Raw genomic sequence first — 25,466 nt, 5'->3', positions numbered from 1 at the left:
TAGGGATGATTTGGCTCAAAAGCAGGAAAGAAAGAGCAGTTTCCATTGGAGTGTCCGAAATTATCAAGAAAAATAGGAAACTCCTCTGGAAACAAGAGCTAGGAATGGTGGAAATTCAGATTCTTTCCTCCAAATTCAGAATGCTTGGAGGTCTGATAATGCAGACAACTGTTCTTTTAGCATCAACTCTCATCCAACACCAGCCAATTTAGTGCATTGTATCATTTCCATAAATTGTATTATGCTTAACAAGTGTATAAGCTCAAGCATACACTAAATGAGTTATCAGTGCAGCAGTTTACACAAATTATATGCAATAGCAACAAAGGCTTTCTTCTACTTCTTGTTTTTCTTCCTTTATCTTCTCTGCAATTTATCTACACAACATATTGGCTTAACCACTTGGCACAAGACACTCTAAAAAAAAAACAAAAAAAAAAAACACACACACACAAAAACTACAGTGTTTGTTACTGAAATGATATACATCTATTTGACAAATTTATTCAAACGACTGCTCACACCATTCAAACTGCACTGGAAAGAGACAGAACACCTGTGTGTGATACAGGCGACCCCAGTTGTAGCAAAGTCGAGCAGTTTTCTTTTGTTACATCAAAATTTTATTAGCCAAACAATTAAGTATATGGAGGCCAATAATTTTGGGACCCAAGTTTTACTTTGTGGTAACGAGAGATTCGTTTTAAGCATGTGCCACAGTATGATATAACAGGAGTGCATTGTATCTTACTCTTGGGTACATGCAACAGGGGCATCACCAGCATGATTTAGGCCACATCAAATACATGTACTGTCACTCATGTCATAATTGAATGCTGCGATGCACGGCAGTGGATGTACACCAAATCACTCTCATACCGCACTACATGTATTTGACAACTTCACTTTCCATTAAGTGTCCATACTACAACATTTAAGTGAATTATTCAAACACCTGCTTAACATACACTAAATCATACTTTGATTCGGCATCATTAATTTAAAAAAAAAAGGCAAGACATTGCAGCACTTGCAGTGTATTTCAAGACAGTACAGAAGTAGTCTGCAGCAAGAACTGTAAGACTATTTCTACGTGCAAAGCTAGGCGGTACAGCTGTATTCATGTCATTGCACTTGTGTGTGTGCATTCTTCAAGTCACACAGGTCACAGCAATATACAATGGACCGAAAGTCGACCAATGGTCTGATAGATCGATGTGAGTTTGTAAGCTTGAAGTCAAATCACTTTTTAAAAAAATGAAACACTGCACTAAGACTAATATGAGTGTGTGTGGGTTTCAGTGAATAATCGTATGTGTGCATGTATCTACGCGGGTTCATAAGCTTTTCGCTGTAAACTGCACCAAATTCTTTGAGGACATTTGTGAGTGTGTTTCATGTGGGGAGGGTGAGTATGTGCATTGACTATATGTGTTTAATGTTTTTATGGAATTCAATGAAGTCTTCTGTCTATCAGACCTTGGGTCAAGCAGGATTTCCCCAGGTGACATGCCATCACTGACTTCTCTGCATTCCAAAAAGAACATTACTTTTGAATAGCGAATGCAAATGATTGGATGCTCAAAAGGCCCAGTTGAAGGCTTTCATATTTTGAAAGATGTGAATTTAAAAAAAAATGAAAATAAAACAAAAACATGATAATCATTAAAGGAATGGTATAGTATTAGCTGGGATGAGGATTCAGCTTTTAATTTTTTTGCGAGATACATGTACAATTGTACTTAAAAACCATTTATGAAATGTCAAAGAGCATAGAATTCCAGAGGAATTTTAAGTTTAACCAAACAAAAACAAAACAAAACAAAGTAAAACAAAGCAATCCTAATATAAAAGGTGGATCCTATCTTTTCTTCAGATTGCATTGTTGAGATATTTCAGCCATTTCAAAACCAACTTTCATGAAAAAAAAACAACTTAAAATTCCTCTTAGAAATATATGACCTTTCATATTTCAGAAGAGGTTTCTCATTATCTCACACATAAAGAAAATTGAAACCTGAAGTCCCATCTCGATCAAAACTATACACTGTACCATCTCTTTAAAAGAAAGTAGTTGTAGTACGTATGTAAGGTACAGTGTATCAAAAAAAACCCAAACAAACAAACAAACTAAACTAAAAATGTCGCTATGGTGACTGGTATGCCTCCTCCGTAAGGCACTTACACTTGAGCTTTGACCTTTTGAACTTTGAATTTTTGGCAGGAAATTTCCCAGAGAATCTCCAAAAGGTATACATGCAAGCATTGCATAAATATGAGGGAAATAGTAAAAATTTCAGTTGACCTTGACCTTTGACCCCTGAATTCCCTAGATAATCCCTGCCAGTCGGTACATGCATATGCACCAAGTTCTATGAAGATACCTTGAACCATTTGTGAGATATGGAGAAAAAGTGAAAATTTAACATTTTCACCTGACCTTTAACCTTTTCACCTTTGACCTCATGACCTGAAACTCTCCCAGGAGAATCTTTATTTGGTAGTAGGGATACACTAAGTTTCAAGAAAATACCTTCATGCATTGCACAAATGTGGGGGAATAGTGAAATTTTCAAGCATTTGACCTTGACCTTTTTACCTTTGACCTCTTGCCGATTTCACTCAAAAACTACTACATTGCCCCTTCTTACGTCATTCTTGGACCAAGTTTGGTGAAATTTGCTTCATCCTGTCTCGAGTTATCGCAGAAAAAGATAAATTTTAGGATTTGACCTTCGCCTTTGACCTTTGACCTCCAACCGATTTCACTCAAAAACTCATCAAGTGATTACCCCATCATATGTCATCCTTGGACAAAGTTTGGTGAAATTTGCTTAATCCAGTCTTGAGTTATCGCATAAACGGATACAATTTCATGATATGACCTTGACCTTTGACCTCTGGTCGATTTCACCCAAAATATAATCAAGTAATTGTCCCATCATATATCATACTTGAACCAAGGTTGGTAAAATTCCACTCAATATTACTCAAGTTAACACGTAAACAAATGGGGACAGAGGTACAGACGTACGGACAACGCGAAAACATAATGCCTCTGGCACCCTTCAGGCGGAGGCATGCAAACAAAATAAAACAACGAAACGCTGGTAAGGACACTTTACAGGAGGAGGAGAGAATATTGTTTCATATGAGGCAGGGCTCGACACTAACGGTGGCCCGGGGCCACCAAAAACGCATGTCGGGCCACTAAAATTTCAGAAACGAAGAATGTGGTGGCCTGATCAGGCCACCACAAAAGGTCGGATGTTTGCCTTTGGGCCACCAAAAATAAAAGTTAGTGTGGAGCCCTGTATAAGGTCTTACGTAATGAAGAAAGCGTGTACAGGCGACTCCTTAAATAGATAGTTTTTTTTTCTTTCCTAACAAAATATTATCACAATTTAACTATAGTCGAACAATTAAGTATATAAAGATAATCACAGACAATAATTTTAGGCCCTGAATTTTTACTTTGTTGCAATGTGAGTTTCGTTCCAACTGTGTTGTTATAACAGGAGTACACTGAAGTAGACTGAGCACTGTCATAAAAAAAAAAGGCCAGTCATTATTTCATCGGCATAATACTTCAAACAATAAATAAATCATCATTCCTGGCCAAATGCTCTCTCTGTAAGTTTGGCACATAGGACTGACAAGACAGACAACAACCAGAAATTAGGACTTTCTTCCTTCAGTTACCCTCCTTGCTTTCCGGTAAGACTCATGCCTCCTCTCCTTCTCCTCCAGCCTTGCAGTCATCTTGCGATGTTCGTCTCTCTGCTTCCCTTCATTCCTCCTCCTCACCTCCTGCTGCCTTCTGAAATTCTCTCGCCGCCTGTCCTCCCGCTTCTCCTCTTCCATCTTCCTCCTATCTAGCCTCCTGCACTCCTCTTCGCTCACTTGCTGCCTCCTCCCTGGTCTCTTTGTTTCTTTGTCCATTTGAATCATCTCTCGTTTTATTTCAATTTGCCGAAGTTCCATCTCCAGAAGTCTTTTCTTTCTCTCTAGCATCCTCTCATCATCAGCTTTTGAGTTTTCCTTCCTGCTGTAGATGGGGTCCCTGGTAATCGCGCTCCTCTTTCGCTTCTTTCCGTGTCTGTTTCTGTCAGTGCCATGTAACCTGTGCATACCCCTCTCTGACTTGTGTTTATCTTCCGCACAATGCGGTCTTTCAGCCCTTCTGGCATCAGAGCTTCCTTGTTTTGAATTCCTCGCCCGCCCCAATTTATGGCGCAAGTCGTCTACAGCCATAATCTGAGCTTCTGGTCTGTCTTCATGAGAGTCGTCATCACTGACGATTTCTCCTTCTGATATCTCCCCTTCTGACAGACAACTTCTCTTGTCGATGTCATCCATGGCATCCCTTGTAGAAATGCTGGCTTCATCTCCATTCACAGGACTTGCTTCTTTACCTCTGGTTTCAGCGCTGACCTCCGCATTAACGCCATCTTTTTCAGGTAAATTGTCACCTCCGTTATCTCTATTGCTGGGATGTTCTCCAGCATTCACACCAGAGCCACAATCTGCAGACTGCTTTTCATCTTTATCTGCATAGCTTCCTTCTCCATTTTCACAACCGGCAGCATCATCGAAACCACCCTGATCGATCTCTGCACTCTCGTGTACATCCCCTTCTTCATCAGAAGTCATGACCTGGTGATCAGAATGTATATGTTCTTCCTCTTCATATATGTCTTCTTCGAAGTCCAGCTCAGATTCAGAGGTATCTGTACAACTGCCAGTGAGATAATTCTCTCTACTGTGGATTGGGTTTGCTTTACTTTTGCCTGATTCACTTCTTTCTTCCTCATCTTGTACACCTTCTACATCTTGTTGAATACATGATTCACTCAACATTCCTGTGTCGACGATTTCCCCCGTGAGACTCTGATCACCTTCAACAGAGGCACATTCCTTTCCTAGGATAGGATCTCTTTCCTGCACGCTTGATGTGTCTGACAAAACTACACTTTTGATACCACCTTCATCAACACTGCATTCTACTACATGGTCTGGTTTTTCTTCTTCCAGCAAGGTACTTTCTTCATCTGCTGTAACATCTGTGAGTTCTCTTTCTTCTTGTGAACTGGAAGATTCAGTGTGCCTGAAAAATTTATTCTTGTAGTCTGCTGGGGCTCTCTCACCAATTAATACAGGATTCAAATGGTCACTTTTGATAGCTCCTGGTACACAATGATGGCCTTTCACTGCACTCTCATTTTCTATTTCAGAATTCTCTATTTGGACAATCACATCTTCATCAAGACTAACAACATGCTCCTGTTGGCTCTGTTCTACCTCATGACTTTCACCAGGCTTTAAAATTTCTGATTCCAGTGAGCTATGCTGCCTACAATCATCTGTTGCTCCTGAAACCATGGTTTGTCCACACACTGATGGAATACAGGCATCTGTGCCAATGGAGTCATCGAGTCTAGTCACAGAAATTTCTTTCGGCTGTTCCTGAGAGTCTACTTGAGTAGAGGAGTCATAGATGTCTGGGTTGGTCCAGTGTAGGGTGGACGTCTGACAGGAAATGACACTAAGATCACTTGCCTCATGCTGTTTCACAATGATCTCCTCATCAGCCTCGTCCACATCTGGTTCTTCCATCATCTGCCGGCTGTCTGTGTGCGAGAAATCAAAATCTCCAGCTATGACTGACATCACATCATCATTATCCCGTAAACCTTTCTGATTATCACTCTTGCAGTCCAGGGCTGTCTTGTGATCCCTCCTCAAAGAGGTCAGCTCAACACAATCCTTCTTGTCAATTTCATCACAACTTGAAACCCTGTCATCACTGTCGGGGGAAGGAGATTCCACACTGCTTTGACTGTCATTACAAGCTGTGAGGCGAGTCTCTTGAGGTATTCTGAACTGTGGTTCTGCTGGTTGTCCAATGCAGGGTACACTCACAGAATGTCCATCCATCAGGGCAGGATCTGCAGGAGTATCAAAGGAAACAGCTGCCACTAAACAAGATATATCCCTTTCACGTAGCCCACTGCAGTCTTGGAATGTGCCTATCTCCTCCATCGGGGCATCGTCTGCTATTTCCATTGCAGCATGGATCTCATTAATAGGACACTCACTGTTCTCCCCTTTGACTGTGCCTGCAGAAGTTAGGGTGTTCTCACTGCAGTCGACCGATTCTACAGTACATACACTTGTATCTGTGACTGTGGAGTCAGAGTCAATGCGAAGATCTTCATAAAGAATGCCTCTGACTATGCTGGTTTCTGCTCCTGTATTAACATTGGACAGATTGCTCTCCTGGTTGATATTAGGTCTTTGACTATTTGACCCTTCATCTCTGTTTTTGTCACCTTCCATGCCATGTGCATCATCTGCTTCTTTCAATTTCATGTCTACGAGGGGATTATCACCTTCCACTCCTTCAGAATGTGCCTCACTACTTTCACATGTCACTGCATCATGTGGCATCCTGTCTGCATCTTCAGTGTTCTTGGACTGAAAACTGCCCTGCCTAGATGACCCACCTTCGTTTTCTTTTGTTGCAATATTACCATTCTTATCTCTCTCACCACTGTTTGACTGGATTCTTTGACTTGTTTCCTCCTGAGAATCAAGTGTAGCATTGGAGTGTTTCTCCACTGTCATGTCAGTTTGGTGTTTTTGATCAATGCACTTTGAGGAATGGCCAAAGTTCACTGCAACAGGTACACTGGTTCCCTTTTCATCTTTACTCACGTTACTTGTGCCCTCTAACTTGAGAGAGTTTTGCTGCTTGGGTTCCCTATGGTGCTTCTCTAGTGTCATGCTAATTTTGGGTTTCTGATCATTGCACTTTGCACTTGATGAATGGTCAAAGTACACTGCATCAGGAGCACTGGCTTTCTTTAGAGTTTTTCTTCTGTTCTTTGTATCCTCTAACTTGAGAGAATATTGCTGCTTGGGTTCCCTTGGGTGCGCTGATCGTGCTCCACATTCCTTGCCATGGTAAGCTTCATCTTCCCCACTACTGATAATTTCTCCTTCGGACAATTCATTCTCTTCCTTCTCAGAGTAGGATCCCCTAGCACATTCAACGGACGTGTTGAGTGATGGTGCAAAAAGTGGGGATTCAGACTGGACTTGCAGCATTGACAGAGCTGAGATGTCACTAAGAGTTGAATCAATTGACTCACTCACACTGTTCTGTAAGACAGTCACTTTACTCGATGTGCACTCAATCGTCGACTTGGTCCCACAAGCTAGAACTGTGTGACCTTCTTCATAAGTAAACAGCTCATCACTAACACTAACTCGATTTTCTTGCTCTCCACTGGGTTCTTCACAAACTACAAAATCATCCCCAATACTTTCCTTATGTTTTTTAAGCCAGCTCTTGTCACTGTCATCAGACGATGATTCCACTCGTTTCCTCTTCCACCTGTCACCTGACTTCTCTTTGGCTTTACTTTGATCAACACGCCTTCCCTCAGGAAGAGAACTTTCTGAAGATTTCTGACCCGCCTCTCCCTCTTCACTCATTTCATGACCAGCCGTATATTCCTTAATAGCTCTTTCCCTGTGCTCACTTGCTGATGAAGACCTATGGCATCTGCGCAAGGTAGCTCTGGCCTTGGTGATAGCCTCTTTGGCAATGCTAGATAATCTCTCTCTTGAGAATTCTCGTTTTCTCTCGCTAATTCTTTGACTGGTATTCCGAGACTTTCTAGTTTTCTTAGGTTTACTTTCCCGCGGGAATGATCCACCTTTATCTCTGTCCCTCACAGGGATACTTGATCTCCTTTTTTCTCTACTTCTCTTATCATCTTTTTCATGCTGTGGCATTTTGGATGCGCTGCCAGAAGGTTTGTTTCTGCTTGCCTTGGTTTCATTACCTTTATGTGCTGGCAAACCACTCCTACTTGACTTACTCTTGCTCTCATCGTAGAGTTCTCTATGCCCTCTACCTTCAGCCCTTCTATTGACTGTCTCTTCTCTACCTCTGGGCCTTCTGATTGACAGAAGAGCTGATGAACTTTCTCTGTGGCTATCATTTGATGATCGCTCCCTTGAATTTTGCCTCGCAGGGGACCCATCTCTTAATTTAGTATGGGTTTTCCTTCCCGGTGACCTGCTTCCAGATTTTCTATCCCCTAAACCACTCCTAGAAGAACGGTGACAAGATTGCGATGAATTGTTGGGTGACAGACGTCTAGATGGGTCTTCTGGTGACACATTTCTGGATCTTTTTAAGCGGTCACCTGATGATCTCTCCTTGGATTTCCTTGTGGGTGATGGCTCTCTTTCTTTACTTCGAGACTTCCTTCCTGGTGACTTGCTATGAGATTTCCTGTCTGGAGAACTTTTCGAGGACTTGTAATGACAATGTGAAGGTTTGTCTTGTGGCAAATGCTTTGAAACATTTTCTGGTGATTCATTTCTAAGAAATGGTTCCCTTGGGTGAATGTTCTGTGATTTCTCTTCAAACTTACTCTTGGTTGACCTGTGCTCCAACTGATCTTGTCTACTTGGAAAGTCTTTCTTTTTATCAAGTTTATGTCTTAAATCATTAGATTGTGAGACACTTTTCAATTCTTTTGGAGCTGAATTGTCATTGAGCGTTTGGCTCTCAACACCTGCTTCCACAACTGAATCGCTCTTTTTCACGGACATACCTTCAGCCTGACAAACATCTGTCTTCACACTCTTTTCTCCTGTAGGTTGCTTCTCACTGCCCACATCTCTGACAAAAGTGTCATCTTGCTTTGCTATTCCTTTACTGACTTCCACGCCAATCCGGATTGGAGTAATGTTGCTTGAATCACCAGGAGAGATCGACTCAGTTTGCCTTATGGGTCTGTTCTCTTTCGAGCGTTGCCTCTTGACAAAAAGAGTTTCTGCACTGGACCTTGGTACACTGGCATTTCTCCTGTTTCTGCTCTTATTCATGGCTGCAGTGCTCTCCTCCCTTGCTCTTAACTTCTCCTGCCCAGTGGCATCCTCGTGTGGTGAGGTATGGGGAAAGCCATTTTGACGTTGCAGTTGTTGTCCTGACCCTCTCTTGTGCCTTGGTAATCTCCTACCCCTAGGCCTTCTTGTGGGTTCATCTAAATCAGTTTTTCCTCCAGGAGTTTGTCTGTAATACAGAGAGATAAGCAGTAGGAAAACACAGTGATTACACAATACCTGGACACACTTAATTCTTCATTAACTCTTGTGAATCTAATTATGCCAGTATCAATATCAATATCAAGTAAAGGTGTAATCTCATTGATAAGCTCTTGCATTATCATATTGATAACAAACATAACTATCAGTTTCACCACACAACTGCATAACCCCTCCTCATACCTACCCACAGAAAACGGGAAATAGGACTAATGGTGACTACTAACTCTGCCCCATATTGTGCCCTGAGAGATCAATTTTAATAGGTAATGACCTGTGGAACCAAGTACTCTATACATTGTACATGTATTCATTTCTGCTTATTATCTGCTGTTAGTGCTGTTACCAGGCTAACAAATTTTTCAACATCCATGAAATAAGCTTTGAACATTAACCCCTCAAACTAACATTTAGGCCACATTTCATTTGAAAATCTCTTATACTGGAAAGTTTTTTTTTTCTTCCAAGTGTCCTTCCAGGTGTCCTTCCTGTGTCACAGTCATAGTAGAGCAATTTCTACCATTATCAAAATTGTGACTTGCCCAACAATACTAAGACTATGATGAACACTCAATTTCAACTGAATTTTTCACTACAGCAATAGGACTGTTGTGCACAGCCGGCTGGGGTGCCACACTTCTCATGCAACCACCATATCCGTCATAGGAACATGGCTTATCATTTTACATTTTGAGGAAGCAAATTGATCTTGATTGCTGACTTATGATTAACTTTTGACCCTCATCTACACAATGAAAATGTTTGTTTCTATCTAAAAAAGCAAGCAACATTACTACTGGATTTATACTGCAGAATTTATGACAAGAAAATGACACGTCAGCTAAATTTTAGTGTCCTTTCCCACCATTTTCCTTATTTCTATCCTCCACACGCTAGCTGAAGTCATGGCTGAAGAGTGCCAATCAAATCAGAGTACAATGACCTTTGACCTTAAGCATTAACCTTTACTCCTGTTACGTTCATGCATGCAAACGTTTATTTATCCCACCCTGTCAACTAATTTACATCATCACTGTGTATTCCTGGCTTACATAATGACAGGAAATAATTTTTGTTTTGTTTTTGTTTTGTTTATAACGAACACGGTTATAGCGAAATTTTCGTTATAACGAAGTCTTTTCCGAGCGCCACTGACAAAGAAAAACAAAAGAAATGTGCTCTGTTATAACGAAATGAGGATCGCTTTCGAAAATACGTAGCGGAACAAGCATTTATAGCGTCTCTGCATGGGCGAACGCATCACATCATTGTGTGTTCGCTTAGTGTGTCACGCACAGTTTCCGAGGGGAACTTGCGTTATTGTAATACAATAATCTGAAATTGAATAACTATTTGTTTTATTGTTCACATAGCTTTCCAGTATATGACGAGTATTCACCAAACAGAATATATGTGCGTGGCTTCCTTGTTTTCGTTATATATTGTATTTGTTTGGTTATAACGAAATTCCGTTATAACGAAAATAAACTGCCGGTCCCGAGCATTTCGTTATAACAGGAGTGCACTGTATTGAGAGACACACCTCTTCACTTGTGAATCCTTAGCAGGATAATTTTGCAAGAATGTGGTAATTAGAGATAATTATACATACATTATACAGTGTACCCTTCAGACAAGAGACCCGGGGGTCTTGCACTCACACAAGAGTATTGCAAATTCACCTTCCATGCATTCTTGCAGACTCATACCTCAGAACAATGCATGCTTGGAGGGTGGGGGGGGGGGGGGGGGGCAGCTCTGAGAGCTGGGGACAAGGTGACCACTTGCAATATTCCATCACACTGGCAAAAATACCTGCCATAATATACACCAGAAAGCTTGGCTATGCAGTTTGAAATAACAAAGCAACACAAAGCAAAGCAAAAGCTAGTAGTAGTATCAAAGCTCTACACTTCTGATTCTAGAGAAAAATATTTTTGAATATTCCTTAATTTGGGAGGTATGGGCCCCCTGGGGTCCCCAAGGGGATCATGGTGCCCATTCAAACAAGTTGAAATCCTATCCCCCCTAGGAAAGTCACTCGTCAAGTTTGGTGAAAATCCATCACGTTGTTTTCAAGACAAAGATGAAAATGTACAATTTAGGCTTGCATTTGGATCCCCCAGGCTCAGGGGGGAAGGGCACCCCTGACTGAAGGGGGGCACCCCTGATTCCACCATGAACAAACTAGAAACAACAGTCATCAATGTACATATGTGTACTGCCTAGACGTCTGGTTCTAGAGAAGAAGATTTTTTAAGATTCCTTGACTTGGGGGCCCCAAGGTGGGCTGGTGCCAGTTTGAATGGATTGAGATCTTATCCCCATACAGATGCTACCTGCCAAGTTTGATGAAAATTCATTATGTCGTTTTCAAGAAAAGGATGAAAGTGTACAATATAGGCCCCCATTTGGACCCCTCTACACCCCCTCCCCAGGATGCCATGGGGGGGGGGCACCCCTTATTCTGCCACGAACAAACTTTAAAATAGAGTCATCAATGTACTAAGTCATGGTGGGTCAATCCACGTCAAATCATCCAGTGCTTGTCACCCGACCCTCTCCGATTTTCTTTAAAATCGCACCAAATGTTCCCCAAAGTGTCTGACGGAAAATCCCAAAATATTTTGCCCCAAGGTCAATTGGTTGCTAAGATACAGCCTCACATAGCAACCAATGCGCATTCCAAAATATCAGTTAAAAGAAAATTATGCATTTTTGATTGATTGTGGTAGCATGGATATTTATGCAAAAGTGTTCATTATCTGGAAATTGAGAAAACTTTATAGTCTTTGCAAGAAAAACTGACTGTGACGCGAAATTGACTTTTCGTTAACGTGCACGAGGTCACCGAAAATGGTGTTAAATGTTAATTTTGAAAATTTTAATGCATATTTAGAGGCTAATATCTTCCACATTTCATCACCTTAGGTTCTAAAATATTATGCTGTTGAAGGCTTTGACTTGCTCAGTAATTTTGAAAAAAATCAGCGGATTCGTGCCCACCGTTTTTACGGAGAGCGCCCTCAAAGTTGACAAAAATTAAAAAGATGCCAAATTCAAGGTCACGGATCACCCTTCGTCCCACCTAGGAATGGCATCAGTTTTTTTTGTATTGATAGACATTTACCGATATTATCTTGGGTTACCAAAGAAATTTTGCTACCGAAATGTTCAATGGTAAATTTACCCCACTGAAAATGGTCGTAAACGGCCAAATTCCCATGTAATATCACACATTGGGTTTAGAGGACATTTCAAATGCCCATGCTTTCAAGATGAAAAGCCCTAGCCCTGTGATATTTGCAGTAGGGATAGTCTGTTATATATATTTTAGTAATATTTACCATAAAACACTTTTATTACATAATAATGACCTTGAAATTTAATCCAAAATTTGATAACAACAATAAGTCGCTCCATTTTCCTCATTGCACTGCATGTAATATGTGTTTTGAAAGACTTTTCACAGAGCAATATTTCACAAATTATGAAAGCTGACAGCCTACCATATTCAGGTTTCAAACTATTTGTGCTCTTCTTTCAGATTTAGTGTCAATTTGATCATGAATGTTATACCCTTGACCTTGAAGTGCTTCTAAAAATAGCTGTAAATTTGTTAACTACAAATTACACACATGACATGTGTTTTATGGCATGATATACTTGTGATTCTTTCACAAACACAAAAGCTTTTTATAGTGTAAATGTTACATACTGGTATTAATCTATACGTGCTAGCAAGATATGTTACAATTAATTACTTTGTTCTGACAATGACCCTCAATTTCAATCACAAAAGGGGACAGTAATATTTTGTGATTTTGTGTGCATTTCCTATGGAAAACAGTGCTTTGTGGTGAAACTCATAAAAACTTGACCATTTTGACAATCTATCACAATATGATTGATTAATTCTATTTAAATTATGGTAGAAAGTGTCGGCTGTGACAATTTCCAATAAAAAAACCCACAAATGCTGTAGAAAATAAAAAACAAAGAAATACATAACAAATATTCCAAAAACAAGAAAATACATAAGAATGGAAATGATTTTGGAGTTATAAGTTACAGAACAAATCCCCCCAAAAAGAAGACTCTCAGTGGTTTTAATGTGCGTTTCACAGGCTAGAATAAGAATCTTATGTGTTGGGCGCAATGTCCATAATATCAACTATTATTATGTACTTTAATACAGGTCTTTATGGGCAGGAATAGGCTTTTTTCCTGATTTTGAAGGTCATAAGTTCAGGGTCATTGTCAGAACAAAGTAATTAATTGTAACATAATCTTGCAAGAACCTATAGATTTATTCCAGTATATAACATTTACACTTTAAAAACTTTTGTGTTTGTGAAAGAATCACTAGTATGTTATGCCATAAAACACCTGTTGTGTATGTAATTTGTAGTTAACAAATTTGCAGCTATTTTTAGAAGCACTTCAAGGTCAAGGGTATAACATTCATGATCAAATTGACACTAAATCTGAAAGAAGAGCACAAATAGTTTAAAACCTTAATATGGTAGGCTGTCAGCTTTCATAATTCGTGAAATATTGCTCTGTGAAAAGTCTTTCAAAACACATATTACATGCAGTGCAATGAGGAAAATGGAGCGACTTATTGTTTTTATCAAATTTTGGATTAAATTTCATGGTCATTATTATGTAATAAAAGTGTTTTATGGTAAATATTACTAAAATATATATAACAGACTACCCCTACAGCAAATATCACAGGGCTAGGGCTTTTCATCTTGAAAGCATGGGCATTTGAAATGTCCTCTAAACCCAATGTGTGATATTACATGGGAATTTGGCCGTTTACGACCATTTTCAGTGGGGTAAATTTACCATTGAACATTTCGGTAGCAAAATTTCTTTGGTAACCCAAGATAATATAGGTAAATGTCTGTCAATACAAAAAAATTGATGCCATTCCTAGGTGGGACGAAGGGTGATCCGTGACCTTGAATTTGGCACATTTTCCATTTTTGTCAACTTTGAGGGCGCTCTCTGTAAAAACGGTGGCCACGAATCCGCTGATTTTTTTCAAAATCACTGAGCAAGTCAAAGCCTTCAACAGCATAATATTTTAGAACCTAAGGTGATGAAATGTGGAAGATATTAGCCTCTAAATATGCATTAAAATTTTCAAAATTAACATTTAACACCATTTTCGGTGACCTCGTGCACGTTAACGAAAAGTCAATTTCGCGTCACAGTCAGTTTTTCTTGCAAAGACTATAAAGTTTTCTCAATTTCCAGATAATGAACACTTTTGCATAAATATCCATGCTACCACAATCAATCAAAAATGCATAATTTTCTTTTAACTGATATTTTGGAATGCGCATTGGTTGCTATGTGAGGCTGTATCTTAGCAACCAATTGACCTTGGGGCAAAATATTTTGGGATTTTCCGTCAGACACTTTGGGGAACATTTGGTGCGATTTTAAAGAAAATCGGAGGGGGTCGGGTGACAACTTTTCGGAAAATTGGATGATTTGACGTGGATTGACCCTGGTATTAAACTTAGCTCCATCACTTCTGGGTCTAGAAAAGAAGATTTTTATTTTAACCCTAACTAGGCCGGGGGGGGGGGGGGGCCTCCGAGGCCCCCCCCCTCGACGTTTCGCGCGATGTATCGCTATCGCGAGAAGCTATCGCCGCGACGTTTCATGACTTTTTTCTTTCAAGTCTCCCGCATCTTTTGACACCAAATTTGCGGTGCCCGGGTGCGCGGTTCCGAAGTTGCGCATAAATATGCACGTGCATGTCAGACCCAAAATTGCTCAAAAACGTGAATTTGTGTACTATTTCAATGCAAACTGTGTTTACAGGCAAATTTCATAAAAGCATGATTATTTCGGGGGTTTATTGATTAAGATCAATTAATAATGCATTTTCTTGTTCGGAACAATGTCACGGACAAATTTCATCGAAAAAACAATGAAAAACATAAAGTCGAAAAAACAAAGAAATACATAAGAAATTCAAAAAACAATAAAATACTTAGGAAATTTTTTCTGATTGTGCAATTTTTTTCTTACATTTGCTAAGGACACTAAAAAGAATATTTACACCAAAAATGTGCCTGTTTTGAGCTTTATTTAGTGATTTATACCAAATTGTCTCATTTCATGCATCATTATGCATAAATTAGCATGATTTAGTGTAAATGATAATTTTTGAAAAAATTAACTTCATGACACTTTAGATTACATCATAGGCAATGTGTGTGCCAATTTTCGTCGCGATCGCGCGGTCGAGATCCGGAGGGGGGGCCTGGGAGGCCCCCCCCCCCCCCCCCCCCCCCGGCTCTATCATCTACCTAAATAGCCCGGCCTAGTTAGGGTTAAAGATTCCTTAAAGGACAAGTTCACCTTCATAGACATGTGGGTTGAGTGAATGCAGCACAATAGTAGAACACATCAGTGAGAGTTTGAGGAAAATTGGACAATCCGTTGTAAAGTTATGAATTTTTGAAGTTTCTGCTCAGTCACGGCTGGATGAGAAGACTACTACATGTATACCTTGTGATGTCATGTGTGTACAACGATATAAAGAAAGAATAAAGAAAATTAAACATATTTTCATTTTTCTTGCATAACTCGAGTACTCGACTTCTCTCTTTCAGAAGGCAGGGGCAATAATATTACCCTCAACATGCGTCAGTAACAAGTCAAAGAAATGTAGACTTTATTAAAAAAAGTAAGGTTTTGTGAAATTCTCTTTTTTATTTTCCTTATATCGTTGTATGCATGTGACATCATACACTGTGGTAGTCTTTTCATCCAGCAGTGACTGCGCAGAAAATTCAAAAAAATCATAACTTTTGAATGGATTGTCTGATTTTTTCCAGACTTTTTGTGATGTGTCCTACTAATATTGTTGCATTCACTCAATCCACATGTGTATGAAGGTGGACTTGTCCTTTATTTATTTATTTATTTATTTTTTTTTTTTGGGGGGGGGGGGTGAGGGATTGGGGCCTCCTGTTCCCCCCCCCCCCCCCCCCCCCCAAATGAGGCACGGTGCCCATTTGAACGGATTGAGATCTTATTCCCCTAGGTATGCTACCTGCCAAGTTTGGTGAAAATTGGTCATGTGGTTATCAAAAAGATGAAAATGTAAAAAAATTACATACAATGCATGACCGACGCCAGACGAAGAGTGATTGCAATACCTCAGGTGAGCTAAAAATTTACCAAACAGGTGTTTACTGATACACATTCTGCTGTTAAATTCCTAAACACTCTCCCCTTGTACTGCCTACTTTGGCAAAAGCATGTATCTTGAGATATGCCTTTCTGTCCGGTTATAAAGCACTCTACCCATGTATCGATCAATTTACAAGAGGGTGCTTTTACAATTCATGTGTTATACAGTGTACGTCAATTAATTCCTTTACATTTACTAAGGTAAATAACTGATATCTCAGCCATTGCAACAGAAACAAAAAAACATCATGGCACAGTTTAGTGATTGTGAGTGCCTTAAGAAAAACATGACTTGATATTACTCACAGTTCTCTTAATTCTTTCAGTTCTCTCTCCTTTCGCTGAAGCTCCACTTTCGCAGTCTTCATCAGCACAGAGATGTTGTTTCTGAGAATCTGATTTTCTTTTGTCAGGGTCTCGTTCTGAAATGAATTTTTACACACACACACATAAAAAAAAAGGAAATAGGGCAAATTTTCAACAGACCCATGCATGTAGAGTAAGACTGACCCAGCTTCTCCTACTCAGATACATGTATCAAACAAAACTAAAGAATGCTTAAAGGGACATTCCAGACGATTTTCAAAATTTCACATCATGTAGTACATATGAACAGCTCCATGCATACATGGTAGATCAGTGGAACTTATTGTGGTCCTTGAGCAGAGAATCCAAACCCTGAAAAATCTTAAACAAATTACACTGAAGGATGTTAATGACATATTTTGTAGGAGCCTCACATATTTCAGAAATGTAGCAGTGTAATTCCATTACAACACTGCTTGCTTAACAAGTTCACCTCCAGGTAAAGAATCTACAATGTATGCAGGCCTTCTTTTGTTCTTCTTCCTTGAGCCCTAACTCCTGAATTCCTATGGTGAGGCTGCCATGTCATCATCCTTGTTCAAATACTGCAATTTGATAAATTTTGGAAACATTCTTATTCCCCATCCCAGTCACTATAAATTCTGAAACTCTTGTACTCAGTATAACTAATTTATAGCTGTTCAAATGTAAAAGTCTGAAAAATCATCCAGAGGTCTCCTTTAACAGGGGCTGCGGGACCGGGGGTGTCAAGGTCAAACCCCCCCCCCCCTTAGACGCACCGGCGTAGCCAGGATAATCTTGGGGGGCGCTTACTATGCAAGGGAGCGAAGCGACTGACACCCATCAAGTGGATCGAGCGAGAGGGTAGGGTGTGGAAAGGGGGTGTCCCCCATCCCACGGTGAGAACTTTTAGCATTTTGATGTTGTAAATGGTGCAATTTGATGCATGCTTTTGCGTGTTTTATCGACTTGAAATGGCCCCACTTGTTTAAGGTAGCAGGATATTTTGATGGGGATTATTATTGAACAATTTGCCTATAAAGTGGTAACTTCTTGTATTAATTCTTACAATGAAATTCATGAATGCTGTCTGTTAAGCAATCAAACAGAAAAGGCATGCACACGAGGGTGTACATAAGGGCTATTTTTCCTCCCACACGAAGGTGATTTTACATTTTCAGACCTGAAATTCAGCGATCTGGTGCAAACTTTTGGTGCAATACTTGGAATTAATAAATAGGGCTTTTTTTCAGGGAAGTGTTAATAGCAAAATCACGGCATTTAGCTCTTATTCCGTATGTGCATCATCTGTGTGTATTTACAAAGTCTAATGAGGTAGAGGGGGAGGGCGATGCCCCCTCCCACTCGACGAAGCTTTTAAGTTTTTAGAATTGAAATGAAATGATCTGAAGCACACTTTTTGAGGGAAATTCGGAAATTGTCATTCCCCAAAGTGTTTTAAGTCTATAGAGGGGACCAATATTAAAAATGGGAGGGTGGCAAGATACCCCTCCCATATTCGAGGGAGCTTTTTTTTCCTTCATTTTTAGAACTGAAATTCAACAATCTGGTGCACACTTCTGTTGGAATATCTGGAAATTTGTCAAGCAGAGAAGTGCAAGTCTGTGGAAGGAGACATAGCAGGATGATGTGGGAGGGGATAAGCCCTATTCTCCCTCCTACATGAGGGAGATTCTGTATTTTCTGATTGCAGTTAAACGTTTTGGTTCACACATTTTGTGGCATATATTTGGAAAACTCAAAGTGTAGCCATTATAGTCTACTTGTATGCATGGGGGGGGGGGGGGGCAAACAGGGAGAAAGCGTGGGAGAGAGCTATCCCCAGCCTTCCCGTACGAGGGAGCTTTTGCCTTTTTAAAGTTGAAATTGAGATATCTCGTATACGCATATTTGATGGAATATTTGGGAAATTATATTATGGGTATTGTAATTTTTTTTCCCCGATTTGTTCCGTTTTTCTTTCTTTCTTTTTTGTTTTTTCACGAACCAAAAGTGTGTGTGTGTGGGGGGGGGGGGGGGGGGGGGCTGCACCCCCCTCCCGGTTCCGCGGCTCCTGTTTGATGCAAGGGTGTACACTGGCACAGGCCTGATGGTCCCTGACCAGTAAAAATCACTGTTGGACCAATAACTTTTTCAGGAACTGACCAGTAAAAGAAAAAAAAATGGAAAAACTGGGTACTTATTGGTCTGACAGACAGGTCAGACCAGTGTAGAAAATTGGTTAGTGTGCAGCCCTCCTTAATGGTAATGATTATATTTTTGAGTCATAACTGTATGTATTCCAAAACCACTTCTCAACACTTTTTTGAAGCTAAAATTGAAGCTAGATATTTACACTTTATGAAGTCAAGGAACTTACCAACTTGCTCAATTTGTCAACTTCAGCCAGTGCCTGCTCCAATTGAGTCTTGAAAGACAATTTTTCTTCTTCCAACTATAAAATGAGCAGATGAAAAGAAAATGAACACAGAAAATAAACTAAAACTTGTGATAGTGAAAAAGCTGCATACAAGAGCTTGAAATGTACATGTACACTGTATGTGTAACATCACTGGTTGCACATGTGGTTCTTCCCATTATTTGCAGTTTGGGAATTGAGTATATGAATATAAGAACGACCCAAGTCCATGGAAGATCATTTCGAGTAAACTAAAAAAAACTTCATATCTTTTTTATTTGTCCAATAATATTCTAGTTAACTGTGATGGGAAGGCAACATTGTCAAATACAAATTAGAACATATATTATTATGACAATTAACATTTACATTAATTGTGGAGAGGCCATTTTGTGTGGTGGACTTGGGTCGTTCTTTGATTCATATGGACTTGGGTCGTTCTTTGATTCATATACATGATATTCTGCTATAGAGATGATAGAAGGATGAGAGAGGCGCTATTATATGAATGTAAGAATGACTCAAGTCCTTCATTCTTACATTAATATAAGATTTAACTCATTCATTTTAGGCACTTCCGGGGGTAATTAGGATTTATCATTTACACACAAGATGAGTCCATGCATAAGCTACAATTTCCCATGTCAAACTAAATTTGGCCAAAAATTGGACTTGGGTCGTTCTTATATTCATATACTCAATTGGCCTTTGTCCTGAATTCATGAACACAGTGTGAACAAGGCAATGTTTGTTCTGCTACTGAAGATGAAATGTCACAAACACTGAGCAACAAGTTCAATTTAACACGTTAACACATTGATATCAAAACTGCGTTCAGCATGACACAGTACTATTGATTGTCACTTGTAATTGAGCAAGTGACACTAAAATCTTGATTATTAGTCTTGGTGCTCAAAGGGGTTAATATGATTTTCAAGGCTGATATTGAACTATGAATGCATTGTAGTACAAAGCTTTGCAAACAAGTAAATGTAACTGCCCAGCTCAAAAGCCATAAGAAGTTGGCCAAAATGAAGAACTTTCTAGATGTCTACATAGTTTAAAAGAGTGAGCTCAAAGTTTTAAAATGATTGACAACAAGCTGACATAGACCCATCCTAACCTATTATAAAGCGATTGAAATAGGAATGGTAGGAGGTGCCACTTCATAGAAAAGGGAGAATTTTGATAAAGATTAGGGTCACTCAGGCATGCTATGCAAAACTGTCACTGAAACATGTTCCATTTCCAAGTGAAAGCAACACCTATCCACAAAAAAAAAAAAACACCAAGAAATACTGCTTATGTATCTTGATTTCCATTTTGTTTGAAGATTCCAAATGTTGACAAAATGTGACCGTGCATCACAAAACGAACAAAAAGTCGCACACACTGATTTTGTGTGAGGACTGAAAATAGGTGAATTGGGTCAACCTAGCAAATATTGCATTTTTCATATTTTCTGATAGAGTAGGTCTTCCTCTACACTATGCTGAAATCTGGGATCATAAAACGGGCAGGAAAGTGTGTTTTTAAGCAGTTTATCTCGAACATGTTTTTGGTAGAATCGTGTGATTAGATGTTTCTTTAGAGTCCCCTTTTCATTTCTTAAAGACCTTGTATACCTGTAGTCTTCACTTTCAACTCTCATAATTTTTGACAGGATAATGCTACTGCTTTGAAAGTTGGCATTGATTATGGACAGAATGTGTTAATAAGGCATGCTCAATTTCAGTTTAATCTGATAATCCCTTCACTGTTGTTAGTTACTCCAGCGGTTTACATCCTGTTTATTGTCCTATTCATCACACAGTTTGGTAAAGATTAAGCGCTTGAATAGACACTGTACTTCAGAGCCTCTTTTCTCAGTTCACACTTTTCCTGAGTGTGTGCTTTCTTTCCAATATTTACATAGGTTAGGAGAGTCCGTTTGATTTGAGCTATACATCATTTTAAAGCTTAAAGTCTACTGTTTCAGAATATGCTCTTAGTAAGATTTTATGGCTGGCGACTTTTTGTTTGTTTTGTGATGCAGGGTCACATATGTAGAGATACTGTATGTAGAGAGTATGTAGCGAGATTACTCTCTTAGGTGGGAGTAACCAGACAAACTTAAATTTGAGATGGTCAACCCAAGTGACTAACTGTATTTTGGTCCATTACAGAGAATCCCAATCTGTGACTTTTTGTGGGTTTTGAGTGGGTGGTCACAAATACAACTTTCAACACTACTTTTAGTTTATCATTAAGTTGCATTTTCTTACAGACACCAGTCATACACACCTTTGCCATTGACAGGGCAGCTTCCTCACTGTCCCTAATGACCATGTCTGTGTAGAGGTCCAGGCCTGACATGTTGGACTGATCATCAGTTGTGTCCAAAGGGGCAGCCCTGTGCTCAATATCATCTTGTGTGCACGAAAGAAAGACAAGGAATGCAAGAAAAGGTGAAACCAAGTAAGGCTTTGTAGATCACGAAGCATTTCTTATGTAGGCCTTCTTGCTTGTGGCAATGTGCTGAGCTGTTCCTTTCCCCATAAAACAACACACAACTACACGCAAACACCCACAAACAAACAAAAAGACAAACAGATACATATATCTTCAGCTGTCACGGAAGTTGGTGCATGCCCCTAGCTGCAACAATGTGACAATCCATCATATACTTTGCAACATAAGTCCAGTATTAAAAAAAAAAAAATCAATGTTATCATTATCAGTTTAAACAGCACTACTGCAAACACTATTCTCATTACCAGTATGTTATCATCATAAAATAATTCTTTCCAGACTTGATTACAAATACTCTGTACATGATGTAGATCTATTAAAAAAGATTTATGGAAAATCTCTCTTGAAAGGAAAAAATCCACAATATCACTCACCTTAGGCTAGTCAGAGCACAGGTTGAAACTCTTAACACCATTTCTCATTTAATAAAGGAGACAAAACCATAAAAAAATAGACTTGAAACAACAATGGCCACCGTAGGAATATTTAGATGAAGTCATACACCTCTGTACTCTTGCCAGTCAATACAATAATGAGCACAGTGCAATGTTATCTTACCATATGAAAAGTCTTCTGCATCCATTGCTGCTTGCTGGAGGCTATCTTCATAGTCATCATTGCCTGCATCCATGACTTTGAAAGCTGTGAAGAGAAAAGTACAGTACACTCCCATGAAACGAACATACAAAATTTTGTAAAAATGTAGTAGCAAATTCAGGTCCAAATATTGCTATCTATGTATACGTGTATAGTGCATGCTGCATGCATCTTTACAATATGCTTAATCAGGGTACACTGTACTTTTATTTGTTCAGCTTTGGTTCCATGTTTCTTTACATGTATTGCAGTTCATGAGCCAGCAGAGCCACATGAATGACCATAATGATTATGTCTCATTTTGAAGGTATGGTATTGCTGCAGAGAGCAGTCTAAAAAGAGTCACTTTCTGACATAATTCCGCTGTAGGTCACACAGTTCATCAGCATACAGACAGATGGATGAAGAAATGCCATTTGGATGTGGTTGATGAATGGTAGAAAGAGAGTAGGGCCGATAACAGAACCCTTGGGACGCCAATGAGACCTCCTTCTGGCCTTCCACGCTGATTGGGTTCCATCAATAACCACAGCTTGAACCTATACTATTCAGCAAGCATGCATCCATTTCAGACTCTCCTGTGGTGCCATAGTGTAGGAGAGTAGATCGTATCACCGGACGCTTTTTTTTTGATGGCTTTGAATTTCGTACTCAGAGGATGAAATTTCGGCTAAAAATAACACCACTTATTCACAGACTCCTGGAAATTACAAATTCAGCCAACTTATGTCAATTGTTCGCTCCAGTTTTTAGAAAATATGCTTTAAACATGCCCCTCTAAAAAAAGTTGTCTTTTTGCGCGGTGCAAAATCACATTGTATTACCGGACACGATTTTCGTAATGGAATAATTGAGGTCTTTTGCACCTAGTCCTTGCACCAGAATCACAATTCATCCCATACAAAATCACTGTGCACATTCTCACCGAGCGGATGACAAAGAAAAAATTGGCAAATGAGGCTCAAATTTCGTATTTTATGGTAAAATGTCTGTCTTTACGCAATAAAACCTTGTGTAAGTTGTGAGAAATCGACTTTTATTTTACGTGCTTTGTCTATGGGAGCTGCATGCGCGGGTGGCGAGTTGCGGGCCCCTTCCTTAGCGCACAACTATTCCGCATTGTTCGCGTTTAGAGGACGATAGCTACAAATTTCCGACAGAGAATCCGATATCGATCAGTGAACTTGAGGTTCTATGGGAATCTTCAGTATTTTTTCTGTGTGTGAGTGGGATTTCATAGAATTTCAGTCACGAAATGTAATTCAAACATGCGTTAATATTAACTATGAGTATGACGAGGTGGGTACACGGTGCGGGTCACTCAACTATAAATTTGAGGTAAAATGTGAATTTCTTTGTGTTTTTACATTTTTATGTCACGTTTTTTGCGATTTCGGTCCACACAAAGTTCTGTGAGGCTAATCTACGAAGTCTTGCTTGTACAGAATGCGACATTAGTACACAAAAATGTGAGTATCCGGTAAATACCATGGTGTCCGGTAATGCTACTGCAAGGTAATACCATATCCATGGTGTCCGGTAACTACATAGAATTTTACATATGTAATACCAATCTAGTTCTACCTGCAATAAATTTAGTATTTATACTTGGGTGACCCGCACCTTGTCATAGTTAATGTTTGCGCATATTTGAATCACAATTCGCCACTGAAATTCTTTGAAATCCAACTCACATACAGGAAATATGCTGAAAATTCCAATGGAATCACAAGTTCACTGATCGATATCGAAAATTTGCAGCAATCGTCGTCAAACGCGAACGATGCGAAAAAGTTGCGCGCTAAGGAAGGGGCCCGCAACTCGTCACCCGCGCTCCCATAGACATACACGTAAAAGATGCGTGCGGGGACAGTGGTGATTAATTTTTAACACGTAGGGTCCTATTCCGATTAAAATTTCTGATTTTCGCGAAAAACTGTTCGGTTTTCACCAAAATTTGCTTGGTTGTGGTAGCCCTGGTTAATAAAAGTTTCAAGCATACTGAACACAGTCCCGGGCATAAATTTTTGTTTAGTGCGCTTAAAACAATTTTAAGCGGGGTGACGGTATTCGGGCCCCTGACGAGGTCAGTCCGGGAAACCCGCTCATGAGGACCGCTCCCGCGTACGAGGACTGCCCCGCCTCATGAGGACCGCCCCCCCGCCTCATGAGGACCACCCCCATGCCTCATGAGGCCCGGGGGGAACGCCTCATGAGGCCCCCCTATTCACTTCTATTCATCTCACATCTGACGTATAAATTGTCGCAACTTTGCAAGGTGATTTTTTTTTACACACACATGTCCACTATCCATGATGAAAAGAAGAAAAAATCCTATATGTTTTTTTTTTTCAAAAATCGAGTTTTAATCAACCGATGCAGAGCGCCCATTAAAACACGTGTTTTAATGGGCGCTCTTTTCTTTTCATCATGGATAGAGTCTAGTGGACATGTGTGTGTAACAAAAAATCACCATGCAAAGTTGCGACAATTTATACGTCAGATGTGAGATGAATAGAAGTGAATAGGGGGGCCTCATGAGGCGTTCCCCCCGGGCCTCATGAGGCATGGGGGCGGTCCTCATGAGGCGGGGCAGCCCTCGTACGCGGGAGCGGTCCTCATGAGCGGGTTTCCCGGACTGAGGTGCGGGCACCTCACTAACGTTATACTGCATATAACAAAACAGATGGCTCAGCCTCAGGATCTGGATCTGGATCTGGATGAATACGCTGAAAAACTCTGGATAGAGTATCACTCAGCACCGTGCCTGTGGTGTGATGTGCAGCTATAATCACAACGGAGGTGACGCTGGAGCACTTCTTTAAATGTGTCAAATTTATGAATCTACTTTATGTTACTCGGCAGATTATTCCAATCCTTTGCTGTTCTATGCCATGGAACTTGGAAGAAGGAGTTGGCGAGAGCAGGACTCATGGTACATGGCCATGGAGCCCACTCCGATTTAATATGTCTAGACTAGCTCTGACTGTTAACTTGTTAGGACAGTAACGTTTAACATCGAGTCATAAAGCTACAGCACCGCAGGCCAGCCTGTATTCATTCAGTAACGGCGACACCAAACAAATTCGGCTGCTAACAACTTACACGTATAAAAAGACTCATTCTCTGTGAAGTCTGTCCATTCATTATTCATGTGCTTCATACAACGTTCGACTTAAACCCCTTTGACCAACTCGACATTTACAATTATTTTCAGCCTTGAAAATTGAACTAAAGAATGTGCACAGACTCACCTTCGTAT

At 39.9% G+C, this 25,466-nt stretch overlaps 1 protein-coding gene across 1 annotated transcript; it reads right to left on the bottom strand.

Moving 5' to 3' along the window:
• Positions 1-3,678: 3,678 nt before the first annotated feature.
• On the bottom strand, positions 3,679-22,238 carry LOC139719049 (uncharacterized). The gene is made up of 5 exons (XM_071630491.1): positions 22,166-22,238; positions 21,380-21,504; positions 19,058-19,132; positions 16,657-16,772; positions 3,679-9,094 (listed from the first exon to the last, which is right to left on the bottom strand). The coding sequence occupies exons 1-5, from the start codon at positions 22,236-22,238 to the stop codon at positions 3,679-3,681; spliced, it is 5,805 nt and encodes a 1,934-aa protein (XP_071486592.1).
• Between the last annotated feature and the right edge of the window lie 3,228 nt (positions 22,239-25,466).

This window comes from Diadema antillarum, unplaced genomic scaffold (genome assembly GCF_040938485.1).
Source record: "Diadema antillarum isolate AM-2024a unplaced genomic scaffold, OU_Dant_1.0 scf00000103, whole genome shotgun sequence".
In the NCBI taxonomy this organism is placed as follows: Eukaryota; Metazoa; Echinodermata; class Echinoidea; order Diadematoida; family Diadematidae; genus Diadema; species Diadema antillarum.
This window is presented reverse-complemented; position numbering and strand designations above follow the sequence as displayed.